The 14406-nt window shown below is 33.7% G+C and overlaps 1 protein-coding gene across 1 annotated transcript; it reads left to right on the top strand.

The window, feature by feature from the left end:
• The first annotated feature begins 1188 nt into the window (after nucleotides 1-1188).
• UPP1 (Uridine phosphorylase 1) lies at nucleotides 1189-10355 on the top strand. The gene is made up of 7 exons (XM_051213022.1): nucleotides 1189-1322; nucleotides 2519-2668; nucleotides 3662-3776; nucleotides 5349-5419; nucleotides 6373-6514; nucleotides 7608-7754; nucleotides 9567-10355. The coding sequence occupies exons 1-7, from the start codon at nucleotides 1212-1214 to the stop codon at nucleotides 9710-9712; spliced, it is 882 nt and encodes a 293-aa protein (XP_051068955.1). The 5' UTR covers nucleotides 1189-1211; the 3' UTR covers nucleotides 9713-10355.
• The last annotated feature ends 4051 nt before the right edge of the window (nucleotides 10356-14406 follow it).

The following is a 14406-nucleotide window of genomic DNA, read 5'->3' as shown; positions in this document are numbered from 1 at the left end:
TGATTTATGTAAGCTTTCTGGATTTCGTATTTGGGTGGTTTAAGTATTTAACTTACTGAACTGATTTACTGTGTTTAGTAAATAAGTAGATGAGAATACGGATTGGTTATAAGCTGTTCGAAATCTTCAGAAATTATGTCACTTTAAGCTTGTTATAGTCTTGATCAATTTATAGGATAGGTAATTTAATGCCGATACTATATTGATTATAGAGTTGTGTAGATCGTTGATATTCCGTTGAAATCACGAAGCATTTTAAATAAGACATGCATTGGAAATCTGGAGAGACTGGATGGCCGTTTCGTCCTTGTATGGGACTGCTCGGCACTGCACACCCGTGACCCTGAGAGCGTGGATTGAACTCGAGACCTTCGATCCCACTCACAAACAGTCAACCTCTAGAACACTGTACTGGAATCTGGCAGTGTATAAGTCTTGTTCTAGTCACCTCATAGTTTTTCGCGGTTATCTTTCATTGTCTTTGGAGGGTAGCATCCTCACACTTGATACGGTTTAGCTGTTTTAATTGTTTCTAAAAGTGTGAATTATGAATACCTGTATCAGTTCAGACGAACATTGGGATTTTGTTGAATTCTTTCCGATGATGTATTACTATTAACACCTGTTTAATTTACTGGATTATTACAATTAATCCTTTAAAAACGATTGGGAGACTGTACCTTAGATATTTTTTATCTGTTATTCTTCTTGAAGCTTATATAAGTACAGTAATACATTTCAGAGTAATGATAATCCTTAATGGCTCACATGTCAAATATACATCTGAAATAATTAACGTTAGAACGTTTATTAATTTTGAGTATTTAGATATTTGGTTAGTTACCTAACTAAACAGTTGGTGATTAGAATCAATTTGAATACTAAATAACTTAATATTTGAAAATGAAAGTGATTAGATGAAGTGTTATTTTGTTTGAAAATATTGTCTTGATGTTGGCTTTAAAGCAATGTGATTGAGAATGGTTAGTAAACTGAGAAAAAAGTGTTTATAAAGACAAGTTTCATCCAATAGGTATTTTGATTGGCCTGGAGTATGCAGACTAGAATCTGATTGAGATGATCATCCAATCAAATATTTTAGTGCTACATAAAATAATTATTGTATTCAATAGATTAAAGAGTAACACGTTTGAAGTAATATATATATTCCTAATATTTGAATATATCAGTTATCATTAAAAATGTGCACAATGCAGCCGATTCTGAATAGTCATTTGAATGAACTAGATGAAGATATCTTCCATCATTTCGGATTCACAACAAAGTCATTTGATTTCAAACAAAAGTTTGGTGATGTCAAGGTAGTTTTCATTGTTAATTAATTCATTTTGTTACATAGTCGACAAGAATTAGTTTCCCTTCAATATTGTATACGTAATTATGTTTATTGAATTTGATATAGTTAACTGTTGAGGAATTTGCAAATGAAGTGCTAAGTAAAATTAAGTTGATTATAGTTTCCATAGAAATATAAAATCATTTCCTGATTTGAGTGAAATATATTAAGCATCTTAATTGTTCACATGCAAACAAGTGATTGTATGTCTTTTCAAAGATTAATATCTATACAATGGTCAATAGTTTCCTAGGTTCATTTTGATAGTATTTATTCAAGTATTATTTTTACATGTGCAGTAAATCCTCCATAAACTTATCTCTTGATATATTCATTCATTGAATGAATGTGACGCATGTAAATTTGTAAGTGATTTATTGTTCCGGTTTTACACATATCTCTTTCATAGACTAAAAAGGTATACTATAGAATGGAAAAGAATTTTGTATATATACTACTTGGATTATTTCATGAACATTAAGAATCTTCAATTGTTATTACTACTATCACTAAAAACGAGTTATTTGTATGTACACTGTCTGGTATTCATACTGCCAAACTACCGTCGTGTAAAATAAATAGTTTAATGCCATCAGATTCTTTCATATAGTTATCTACCTTGTTTCACTGTTTATATTTACATTCAACTAGTTGCAAATGATTTGGTGTAGCGAATATTTTCTGTTTAGAAATAAAATAACCTGACTAGAGTTAAATAATGTCGAGTCACCTAGACTGATGGCCACATTGCAACTTGATCGATAGCATTCGATCTGCACTAAATAAGGACTTGACACGCATGACATTGATCACCACCCAGTGATCAATCAATTGTGATTACGTCATGACCCGGGTAGCTCAGTGGTAACGTCTCTGAGTATGAAGCTGGGTGACACGGGATCGGACCCGTCACGGAGCACCGGTTCTCAAGATTATAGGTACACCTTGATGACAAGTGCCAAGTAGCACGAGACCCGGATCCAGGATTTCCTGTTGACTAACTCTAACCACCACCTAATGATTCAATGAGAACATTCCCATTTCCGCATATTGTCATCATGAAGTCAAATGGATGTTTTTTCTTTGAAAAAAAAGCGTTCTTATTAAATTATAATTTGCAATTTACCTTAGATAATCTTTTGTCTTTTCTTTTTTAAATAGTTCGTCTGTGTATGTGGTAGCAGTAATAGAATTCATAATTTTGCAATATCAATGGCTAAATTATCTGGTATACAGTTACCTGTAGAAAATATTGCCGGTTCTCATGCTAGATTTGTACTTTACAAAGTAGATCATATATTATTTGCAGATGTAAGTTAATAATGAAGCTTTGATTAGGATAATTTATTTGCAAAAATTGTCCTTAAAAACATTGTTTTGTTGTTGTTGTTGTTAACCGATACTCGTTGTGATGTACTTTTCAATGAATATAAACTACAAATCAAATAAATTTGGTGAATAAATCATGTTTGGTAGTTAAAAAAACTTTATCATTTAAATAATTGACTGACTTTGTTGAAACAATCATCAAGACCTACGATGAACTGAACGATTGTTTCACCGAAGTATGTGACTCGTAATGAGTACAGGTACACAAGGCTTTCAGAAGTGGAACCTGGGACCCGGAGAGTTCTCAGTGAGTGTTTAATCTCTAGGGCACTTCGTTAAGTCGTGGTCTTTGGTTATAACAGTTGAAACGAATCACTATAATTACTCAACGAATTAAGGCTGACCAAAATATTGTGTTCATTATTTATCTAATAGTTGGGTTTATGAAGACGAATAGAAAGTAAATGTTATCAAATAAAGAATATTTGAGCAAACAGTTGTTCTCAATATGTTCATCACCAAGCTCCACAGTTATCAGTCTATAATTATTGTAATAGCTTGTAAACATTCACCATTTTTAACACATAACATTGCCGAACTGATTAACGTATAGGTAATTTTGGCCTTCTTAAATTATTATAATAATTATGGACATAGGACGTTTCTTCCTATTGTGGGACTCCTCAGCAGTGCGCATCCACTATCTCGCCTCGCCGTCCAGTGTTTCCAGGTTTTCCATGGTGATCTAGCTTCAATAGACTCATGATCTCAACAAGTGAAATTACTAAAATCTCCACAAAACCCCCTTCTGATAATAATCAATTCAATTACTTTGACTAATTTGTTACTTAGAAATAGATTGTTTACTGAAAATTTCATCAGTATGACTTTTGTTGTTATTGGTAACAGAACAACATCAACATTATGTTTTAATGACTTCATGGTTGTCTTCATTATTTTATTTCTTACATATAGCATGGAATTGGTATACCATCAACATTAATTCTAATGCATGAAATGACAAAATTATTACATTATGCTGGTTGTAAAGATGTATTGTTTATACGTCTAGGAACATGTGGTGGTTTAGGTAAAACAACTATTTTAATCTTATAAAATTTATCATTTCTATAGAAGTAATGATATATAGGGATAATTTTCCGTATAAAATTTCGCGTGAAACACTCTCTGTCTCTTGTACGATTCCAGTTGTGTCGGATTTGTAATGTATGTTTATCTGTACCATAATTCGCTTAAATATTTCATTCAGTGATGAATTGAATGACTATTGCTCCCTTTAATTGTTTGGGGAATATTCATTCAATCAACACTTAATGTAAATGGTTTACAATAGCGAATAAGATTAAAATATTTGAAAATATCAATTCTTATACAAAACTGCTATACAAGAACTACTATAGTTCGAAAGAAGTCAATAACACCAAGTGATGGAAGTCTCAAGATGATTCTTGTTTAGATTTTATATATGTATATTGTATAGCGTATTCAGTGTCTGGATGATAAGGCAATCAAATTTTATTTCATCAAAATTCATAAGTAGGATTTCATAACCGATTAGAATCTGTCGATAAATCATTGAAAAATTGGAAACAAATTTAATCAATAAAACAATTTTTTACTGCTTGCATTCAAATCACTAACTAGTCTCAGTGAAACAATTATTGAATGCCAAAAAGCTTTAAATGTACATTTTGTCATAGTATGGGACTTCTCGACAGTGCACATCCCCGACCTCACAGTCAAAAAATTGTATCCAGGATCTTCAGTCTTACGTGCGAATGCTTAAACTCTAGACCACTGATTCATAATCCGATGATTTACAAGTCAAACTTCAGTCGATTCACGACCATGTTCCGTCCGTTCAATGTTTCTATCTTTGTGATGGTTGTCCAACTTTTTCAGTCTGTCAGTCAGTTACAACATAGGACCAGGGACGACCGTTGTTGCTACCTTGACGTGGTGGTCAGGCTTGCCTATCGTGATGAAACAGTTGAGCTGTACTGGCTAAAACAATCGTTCCTCAAGGTCCTACCATGCCAGATAGTCGGTTGAAGAACGGTAAGACTAAAAGTAACAGACCCAATGTTCGAAGGCGAAGTCGTACTGCTGACTATACAAAGGTGTGACGGCAGTTAGGTGTTCCTTCAAACAACCAGCATGATAGTGATGCCGCCTTCTTACAAGGAGGGGTGGGGTTAGAAAAGGTCGGCCCTAAAAATGCACACCACGCCTTATCCCACGGATATCCGTCTCTGGTGGTAAGGTCTCAACAAGTACGGAGCTAACATGAAAGTTAATCACAAAAAGGTCGTGTGTGACCGACCTCAAGCAGTTGTCCCTTGGACACTGCGGTCATGCTCTCAGGTCACTAAGACCACCTCTAATCCGATTTCATTTTCAGGCACCTCCAGAGGAACCCTTCCATGGTGTGGGCAACCGGGAAGTGATAACCGCCCTCATACCTCTAACAGCACCCAAGACCACTATCCAACTTTGATAGGTTCGTGATTCGAATAAAAATCAACACCTTCAAAACCTCATGCTGATACTTCCAAGTTTTTTTTATTCATTTGCAAAGTAACTTAGTTGTTTTGTGAAAATATTATCATAATGGTCTGTTTTATTATTTTTTTCAAATTAGGAGTGAAGCCCGGTACACTTGTGATGTCCGATCGTTGCGTAAATACCAAATTAGAGCCATATAACGAATTGGTATGGAATAGTTTAAATATCATGAATTGTAAAATCTTTGAATTATTCTGGATTGTTGACGTAATTTGTGTTATTGGTTTCACTGAAAAAAATTATTAAGTAAGCATAGGTGGTAAACAATAGTGCACCACAAGACATAGTTTATCGATTGACTGTCAGTCAACGACAACACCTCAGTTAATTAACATTTTATTTACTAAATATTCGTTTCTTATAAATTGAAAAGTTACTTTAAGTACAAGTATGTAGCTTAGATAGATAAACATTAATGAAACTTAGTATAATGAATCATGAATTGTTGATTGAAGATGAAGGAAAAATGAGCTTCATTTCCATCTTGGAAGTATTTGAAACTGAAATCTTTCATTTCGATAAACTGATAAAAAGTCTGGAGTTGATCTTTGGCAGACTACTCGAATCTTCTGTATATGTACAACCAGTGAATAACTGAATGGTGTTTAAGAGTCTGCTTAGTCACTTGAATAAGTAATTAATAGACTAGTTCGGTATATCTATCTATTGATTATCCAAAATATGTATTGATTCGGTAGGAACTTTGTTTACTGGGGAAGAGAAATATGAGCTTTTAAAGTCCTGGGAAGTTTTAAAAAGTCTATGGAGTTGAAGATTAACTCAGCTCAACAGGTATGGGCTTCATATTATTCTACTTTTCCTAAGTGTTCTCACTTTGTTCGGTTAAAATGATTCAGTTTTACACTCCGTAATATTTTGGGATTTTATCGAATGTCCAGAAATGTTTCCATTATTGAATGTTATATATGAAGAGTAATGTGTTGCTAACCTTTATCTTCATCGCCTCATTCAGAAAGATATTGTCATATGTCATATCTTTACAGTGATGTTATTTCTGAAATGATATCGTCTTAAATGCTTAATATTCTAATAGTTCTTTTGTCTAGTAGCATTATTTGAATGACTAAATTGAATTTTAGTGTATTCTTGGTAAACCTGTCCGTCGACAAACTAAAGTGGACTTAAACGCTGTAAATGAATTAAAAAAGCTTTCTGAGAATCTTTCATTACAATGTTCAGTTGTTGTTGGGGGTACAATCACTGCAAATGACTTTTATGAAGGTAAGACTAATGATGTACAGCATGTAATTCATTTTTAAATGTTGAATTATTTAAAACAATGGTATGAGTACTACTAATGTGTTAGCTACTGAAACCTACAGAAACTCTATTGTAAGAACAATTGTATTGAACATTGTCATATTTTTTCATATCGATTTGCTATACAACTGATGAATGAATTTTGAAAAAAGCGTTGAATGTAGCTAGTGATCTGAAACGCTACTATCGATAATGAAGCATTTATAAATAACATATTCTAGAACTTAACAGCTGTGACTGTGATACCACTGGAAATATTCTTTACAGTATTAATACTTTATTAGCTGGAGACTTCCATAGACCCTCTTGGTTGGAACATAACTTAAGCTCACTGATTATGACGTTCACGATTGTTTTCTTAAGGTCTCAGTGGCAAACGTCGATCAATGGTGTTTCGCGTCGTATTTTATTAATAAATTAGTTTATTTTTAGTTGTGTAGGCTGTGTGCTATTCTCTAGAGTGATTGCACTTCAATTCACTGTACACTGATAACAACATTATCTTATCAGTACAGTGAATCAAAATGGTAGGTAGGTTAAGCGTTCGCGCGCGAGACTGAAGGCCCTGGGTTCGAATCCCGCGAGCGGGATCGTGGATACGCACTGCTGAGGAGTACCGCAACAGGACGAAACGACCGTCCAGTGCTTCCAGTTTTCCAATGGTGGTCTAACATCAATCGGTTCATGATCTCAATCAAAAACTTAACAATCTCCATAACCACTATACTGATACATAAATATGGATCGATCTTTTCATGTTAGCTAGATGCACAAATTTCAACAAATCATATCATTAGTAATATATGAGATTGTTTTAAGTATGTAAATCATTTTCAGAAAAAGTATTTAAATATAACCAATTTTTACTTTGATTATTTGCTAGTTATGTATAGAACTTATGTTATTTCCTTATGGTATAATGATAAAATCTGAATATAAACGTTTGAGCAATTGTTCACTGAGTATCTGAGTATCTGACTTAAGTTTTCTTTATATTTTATCCAATTTTTCGATTTCAGTTTATAAATAGTTATATGTTTGTTTAATTTTATAGAGCAAGGAAGATTGGATGGAGCGATTTGTTCGTTTAGTCAAGAAGAGAAATTGGCTTATCTTAAGTCGGCTTATGATCATGGCATAAGAAATTTGGAAATGGAGGGTACTGCAATTACATCTCATTGCAATTCAACTGGTCATCGAGGTGATACATTCAAATGCCTGAATAATTTATGTTATTTTCTTCTGATATTGTGGTATTCCGATGAGTTTTTTAAATTACAAATACTAAAAGAGGGAAAGTTGGGAGCTAGCTGACTTAGGTTGATAAATGTTGATAATTGTTTGGCATGGGGACTTTTAACTTATGCCGAGAATCATCTGTGACAGTGCACAGAATTTATGAGTTTGTAACACAATTCGGTCAAGTCTTTTGAGTGGTATAAGAAATTTGGTTTGTAAAATGTTCTAAACACTAAGATTTTAAAGGATGTTTTGATATTGTCTGCAACTATACGTTTACTGCATAATAAGTTTATAAATAATGTTGAAATATCTAGATGATAGGAACAGGTAGCCCAGATGTTCAAGTAAGCCGCCAAGTTGTTGTTTTATATATGATGAAATGAAATTTACACTTTTGTCCTTGCAAAGTCATATCGTCAACTGAGTCGACTAGATGGAGAATTGATATTGTTGCCTGAATTTCGGTTGCAGTCTATTAATTTAATAAAATATACTGTTCTCAGATTAGAAAAAGATGAATTTGTTAATTTCATTTTATTTTAGGAATATATCGAATCATTACAGTAAACTAAAGTGATATACGGAAATTAATTATATAGTAATGTATTACTTTAGATTAGTTATTAAAGACTGACGAATATTATATTGTATGAAGTATCCTTACTGTCTAAACAATGAGTGAGAATATCAATTCCAGCTATAGTGAAAAACTGTGGTTAGTAGAATTGAATCTTGTCAAGATAAAAAGAGAGAGTTAATTATCACAGATAGGGTAGAGTAATTGACATACAACATCACAAATGAATGAATTTAGAAATGGATGTCATTGTAAAACCACTCAATCTTCTAAACCTATCTTGCTCTCAACAAGAACTATATATTTTAGTTTTTATTGTGAGTCTTTAAATAACTTAAAGAATCTTTTTAACTATTTACAGTTTATCATCAGAGAGGGGTTTTGTGGATATTATAGTAATTTAGTAGTTGAATTCATAAGTCAATTGAAGCTAGACCACCATGGAAAACCTGGAAGCACTGGACGACCAACTCGTGCTAGTATGAGACTCCTCAGAAGTGTGCACCCATGATCGCGCCTCGCGAGATTCGAACCTAGGACCTATCAGTCTCACGCACGAACACTTAACCTTTAGACCACTGAGCCGACATCTGGTTATAATCACCATATGCTCACTAGTGACGGTCTTTAAAAGGTATTTCCTGGAGCTCTAATGAGAGGCCGTGACCAATGGAGTTCAGCTAGTTCTGTTATGAGTTAGTAACTCACTGATGACAATGGTAGACTATGGCGCAAATTCGCGGATTGGTTGAAGTTACACATTAACACTGCTGGATGCTGGCCAGCTCGGTAGTCTAGGGTTTAAGTGTTCTCATGCGAGACTGAGGGATCCTGGGTTCGACCTCGAATCTCGCGAGGAGCGATCGTGGATGAGCACTGCTGAGGAGTCTCATACCGGTTGGTTGTCCAGTGCTTCCAGGTTTTCCATGGTGGTCTAGCTTCAACTGACTCATGAATTCAACTACTAAATTTGCAATTCAAATGAATGTCTAACTGATATCAATCTATGCTAAAAGGAAAATCGACTTTTAATACTGATTTACCTAATTAATGATGGTAATGGAGACCACTGTGTCGAGTTAACTTCACACAGACAAATAGTATGTATATATTTATCAGTGTATAAATTTTGATTTACAAATCATTGTCTTTGTGTTACTAATCATTTTTGTGTGATGGTTCATTTTACTTTAGCTATTCTAGTTTGTGTAGCAGTTGTAAATCGTCTTGAAAATGATCAAGTTACAATATCTGCGGATGATTTTAAATTATTTGAACAGTTACCTGGTAAATTAGTTGGAGAATATTTGAAAAGAAACAGTGGGCTAATTGCTCGTTAATGCATGAAACATAATTGTTAAATAATGTGATCAATTTTGATAACTATGAATGAACAACTGAACGACTTTTAATTGAGGATTTTTATGTAAACTTTACTATTTGATTAGCTTACTACATTGTAATTGGCTTTTTAATTGTTGTAGTGGTTATCTTTGACATTTTGAAATATTCTAGGTAATTTTAGCTACTTGATTTCTTTTGTTGTTAAAACTACTTTAGATTGTCTTTTTATTGTTAAACTAAGAAATGTAAATGTATTAATCTTCATGAATTCTAAGGCTTTATTTATGTTCTAAAGACGGTGTTATGTTATTGGATCACCAGACCAAAACATGGTACAAGTCTATGAAGTCACTGACAAGTGGACTGAGTCATGTTGGTAGGTGCACGCTACCTGGTTGGGGACCGCGAGATGATAGCAACCGATGGTTAGAGACCCTGAGTGACATGGCTAAAAATCATTTGCAGTGGCGCAGGTGCATCTAATCTTTGTGTTCTCCCAAATTCTAACCTCCTGAATCCTCCTTGTCTCTTTTTTCTCTTTCCAAACTTATTTCACTGAATTATACTCTTTAAATAACATCTACAAACCCCAATGTTTCCAACTACTGCTTATATTCTTACCGCCTCTACCACTACGGGATTTGAATCGACAACTGCATCTCTGTGCCAATGTGGTGTGGCAACTCGAACTGATGTACGTACGTACGAAGTTCTACGTTGTTACTGACTGACTGCTATTAGATCGCCGAATCGGCTTCGAAAAATCATTCTTCCTATACACCAATTCCAACCTCATACGTAAGTAAGATGACTAAAAGTGACTAGGAAGCTGTGATTATCGAGCTGAGTGGATGAGTGTACAACTCAATTGTGTGTGTACACAACTTGATACAGTGCATAAATTGATTTAACCAGTAGAGTGTTTCGTTTAACATGTCAAACCCACCACTTGGTTTTGCATTGACATGTGCGCACAGGTTCAGGATTTCTGGATACCCACAGCCTATCAAAAACTGATTAAGTGATAGAAACTCAATAAGTTGAATAAATTATGTTGGAAATATTAACTGATCATATGTGAGATCACTGTCTTATTGTCAGTCAAGGTGATTTATAATAAATGAACTGTTCCAAATACATGACAGGTTATAGGTCTAATTAAATTTGATATTGGTAATGGTACATCCAAGTATCATCCGACTATGAACTAGTCTCCGATATATATATGATTGGTTTATTATTATTCAAAATACCATTGGGAACCTTTTCCAAACTCATGAACACATTTACCTTTGATAACAGATGAGTATACGAATCTAGCATACTTAAACTGTTTAGTTGATAGAAACGTTTTATCTACAAAATCCGACAAATTCAAATTTGTAATATGGACTTCAAATCTCTATATTGTTTGAGTGTTGGACTTCTTTCTGATCTCAATCTATTTAGAAGAGCTATATGGCTAATCGGGTCACCAGAAAATAAATAAAAGAAACACACAAATGTAATAACTGTCCTTACAGTTCTCTGTGCATGAAATATCGGAATAAATACCGTTGGTTGGCATTGTATTTTTACTTCTCAATCATGTTACAATATATTTGCGAAGAATCAAATAACAACAGAGAGTGAGAACATTGTTTTAGAGTTTAAGGTTAAATGATAAATCAGTAATTACGACAACATGGTATTGATCAGGATTTGGCTTAATTATCGAAAGAACGCATATCCATATTTTCAATCAGGTTTGTGTACATATTTTGATTGAGTTTAGGTAGTACAGTTTCTTACTCACTGTTGAGTTTTCCGCTCAACTAACAGGTTTTGGTGACTTATAGAAATCGTGTATATCAGTATCAGAAATAATAACTGGCTTTTCACAACAAAACTGTCCCGAAATTTCAGGTGTTAAGAACAGTTGTGTTATGATTGGTAAAATCAGTAAGGGTTATCGATATGAAGTATGATATATAGTTACCAGTTAGAAGACCACCAAACGATAAAGAGGTTTATGTAAACTTAATAAGTTACGGGGATAGTAATAACCACTAATTTACAGGAATAAGAAATTAGAGGAGCGGTTTAAGACTCCAGTAGAATAAAAAATACTAATTAGTTTAGTTTTCAATAGTTGGATTACTGGAGCCTGTTCAATGCGTAACTATTCTGTTCTACCTCTGAGGTCATTACCGTGGTTGACTGGATGATTTTGTATGATAATTATTGTGGGGCAGAGTGGTTAATATTGAAGAAGTGTTCCAAACTGAAGGTGTGATTGATTGCAGAACAGCGTGTTGAAAAATACTTTTAGAAAGCGTTCGTCTCAATGAGAACTGTTCCACATTCGAAAGTATACATGTGTCTGCACACCTGTTGTTTGAAAAGTGGCAGTTTATTCCTAACATATGTACTAAAATCAGAAACCGGTTGAAAAATTTAGTGAGAAGCTTAGCATAATAAATTGGTTTTCTAAAATATTTCCGAGATCTGTTCTTCAGTATTTCTGTAACTGTATCTCTTCTGAATTCCGCGCATGTGAAGACGTCTTCCTTCTGGCTGTAGCAGGTGTTTAAAGTGTTTGTTTAGACTGCAAGTTTATGTTAGTAAACTTGGGAAAGAAGCATTTTTGATGTGAATTGACAGATGTTTTCCTAGTTCTTTGTCAGTTGTGTCGTGAAGGTGAATTTACCTGCAGCTTTTGAATAAAGAAAGAATTAGTTTTCTGATCTCATTCAATGGAACCCAAATGTGAAAACTAATTCTTGACTGTTCCTGTTATGCTTCCTGAATTTTAAATTATTTTTGTTGATGATGCGATGAATGTCTTTCATTGTTTAGAGATTAAGAAAAACTTCATAACATCGAGAGTTTTTGATGAATTTCTGTGATTATCCCTTAGTGCTGAAATGGTGATTTCTTAAATCACATATTACGAGTAGCAAATAAAAACATGTATACCCAGTATCATACTATAAGATAATTCATTGAAATAATATTCACCTGAGTAACTGACCTCTGAGATATCTTACACTTAATTATACCTTCACCATCATCAGAAATCGTATAAAAGGGTGTGAAAAAGGCATGAATTACGTGAACTAGTAGAGGATAAACATGAAGATTTGAGAAACAATTAGATATACTTGAAAACAAAGCCCTAAAGAGAAGTGAATGTTAAACCAACGACAAGTTCAAAGACAACAGGTGTTTAGATCTTCACAGAAATGCTAATGATCTATGTGTTTCACTGCACTAGCATTTCATTACCCGACTTCCAGTATTTGCCAACGTTTATAACGAAATGTCAACCACGGACACGTCAACCCGCAAAGGGAATATTATAAAGCTTTAAATTAATACAGATAGAGTGGTCTTCCAGTTTACTCATCCTTTATCTTTCAGAGAATCATTCTTCTATTTACAGGTGATATCATTTACAGTAACAAGGATTATTTTAATCTATGCCAAGATTTTATCATCCACTAACTCACTTCATTAGATAAGACTTTTGAGGTGGTCAAATAGATGTTCATGTAGATGCTTCTCAAACAAAATTTCTGAGTTTGAAAAATTAGTCTTCAACTGTCACAATTTATATAATAGAACATGAATTTTACCTAATTTTTTCTTAAATTAGACAATATTATCTGAGTGCTGAAGGTTGATGAGAACTTTTAGATTGGTGGTCATTCTTTGTAGATTCAGTCAGTCAGTCAGCTACAACGTAGGACCAGGAACATATGTGCATCGATCCAAGTTGCCATACCTCGTTAACACAACAAAATGAACACCGGATTCATAAAAGTAACTAATTCAGAGGTGATAGTACATAAAAGAAAGATTGCATATAAGGAAATAGTACAGGAAGAAAGAATTAGTTCATAGAAAGAAAGATATGATGCGATTTTAATCTCTTAGTTTAAAAGAAAACAGAGTGTATACACCTACGCCATTGTGATCGATTCTGAGCCATGTCACCCAGAGTCTCCAACCATTGGTTACGATAGTTATGCGGACACCAACCAAGTAGTTTGCATCTACCAACATGGCTCAGACTAGAAGTTAGTGACTTCAAACACTGATGCCCAGTTTTGATTTTGCCGCTCCTTACTTTCTTCCGACCATCTCCAACACCGGTTACCGTTGCACTTCGTGGTATTATTTTCAAGACACTCAAATTAGAATAAGATAAATTCGGTGATAAATGTCGAAGTATGATTGTTTAATGTTCTTCGTATTGTATTTGAGGATCTTGCTTTTTCATTTGTATATGTTGAGGCCTACTGCTGTAATAATCAGGGACTTAAACAAATGTCATTCACTTGTAATATTTAACTTTAAGCTCATTATCATTATTCATGTTTGTGAGAGATTACACCTCTACAAACAGCTTCTCATAACACTCATATCAAGTATGTGTTTTTTTCTATCTAACAGAATAAATAATTTTTAAAACACAAAGTTTTTATATTTTCAAAAGGGTTTTCGTAGATATTATAAATGAGATCATGAGTCAATTGAAATTAGACCATCAAGGAAAACCTGGAAGCACTGGACGGTTGTTTCGTCCCATATTTGAAAAAAAATATTTTATCCAATATTGAAAGTAAATGGACAACATAATTCGATAGAATTTCACTTCATAATGAAACATTTCTGATTACTATTTCTATGATCATATGATATAGAA

This window comes from Schistosoma haematobium, chromosome 3, assembly GCF_000699445.3.
Source record: "Schistosoma haematobium chromosome 3, whole genome shotgun sequence".
Classification (NCBI taxonomy): Eukaryota; Metazoa; Platyhelminthes; class Trematoda; order Strigeidida; family Schistosomatidae; genus Schistosoma; species Schistosoma haematobium.
Note: the sequence above shows the minus strand (reverse complement) of the source record. Positions and strands in the feature narration are given on the sequence as shown.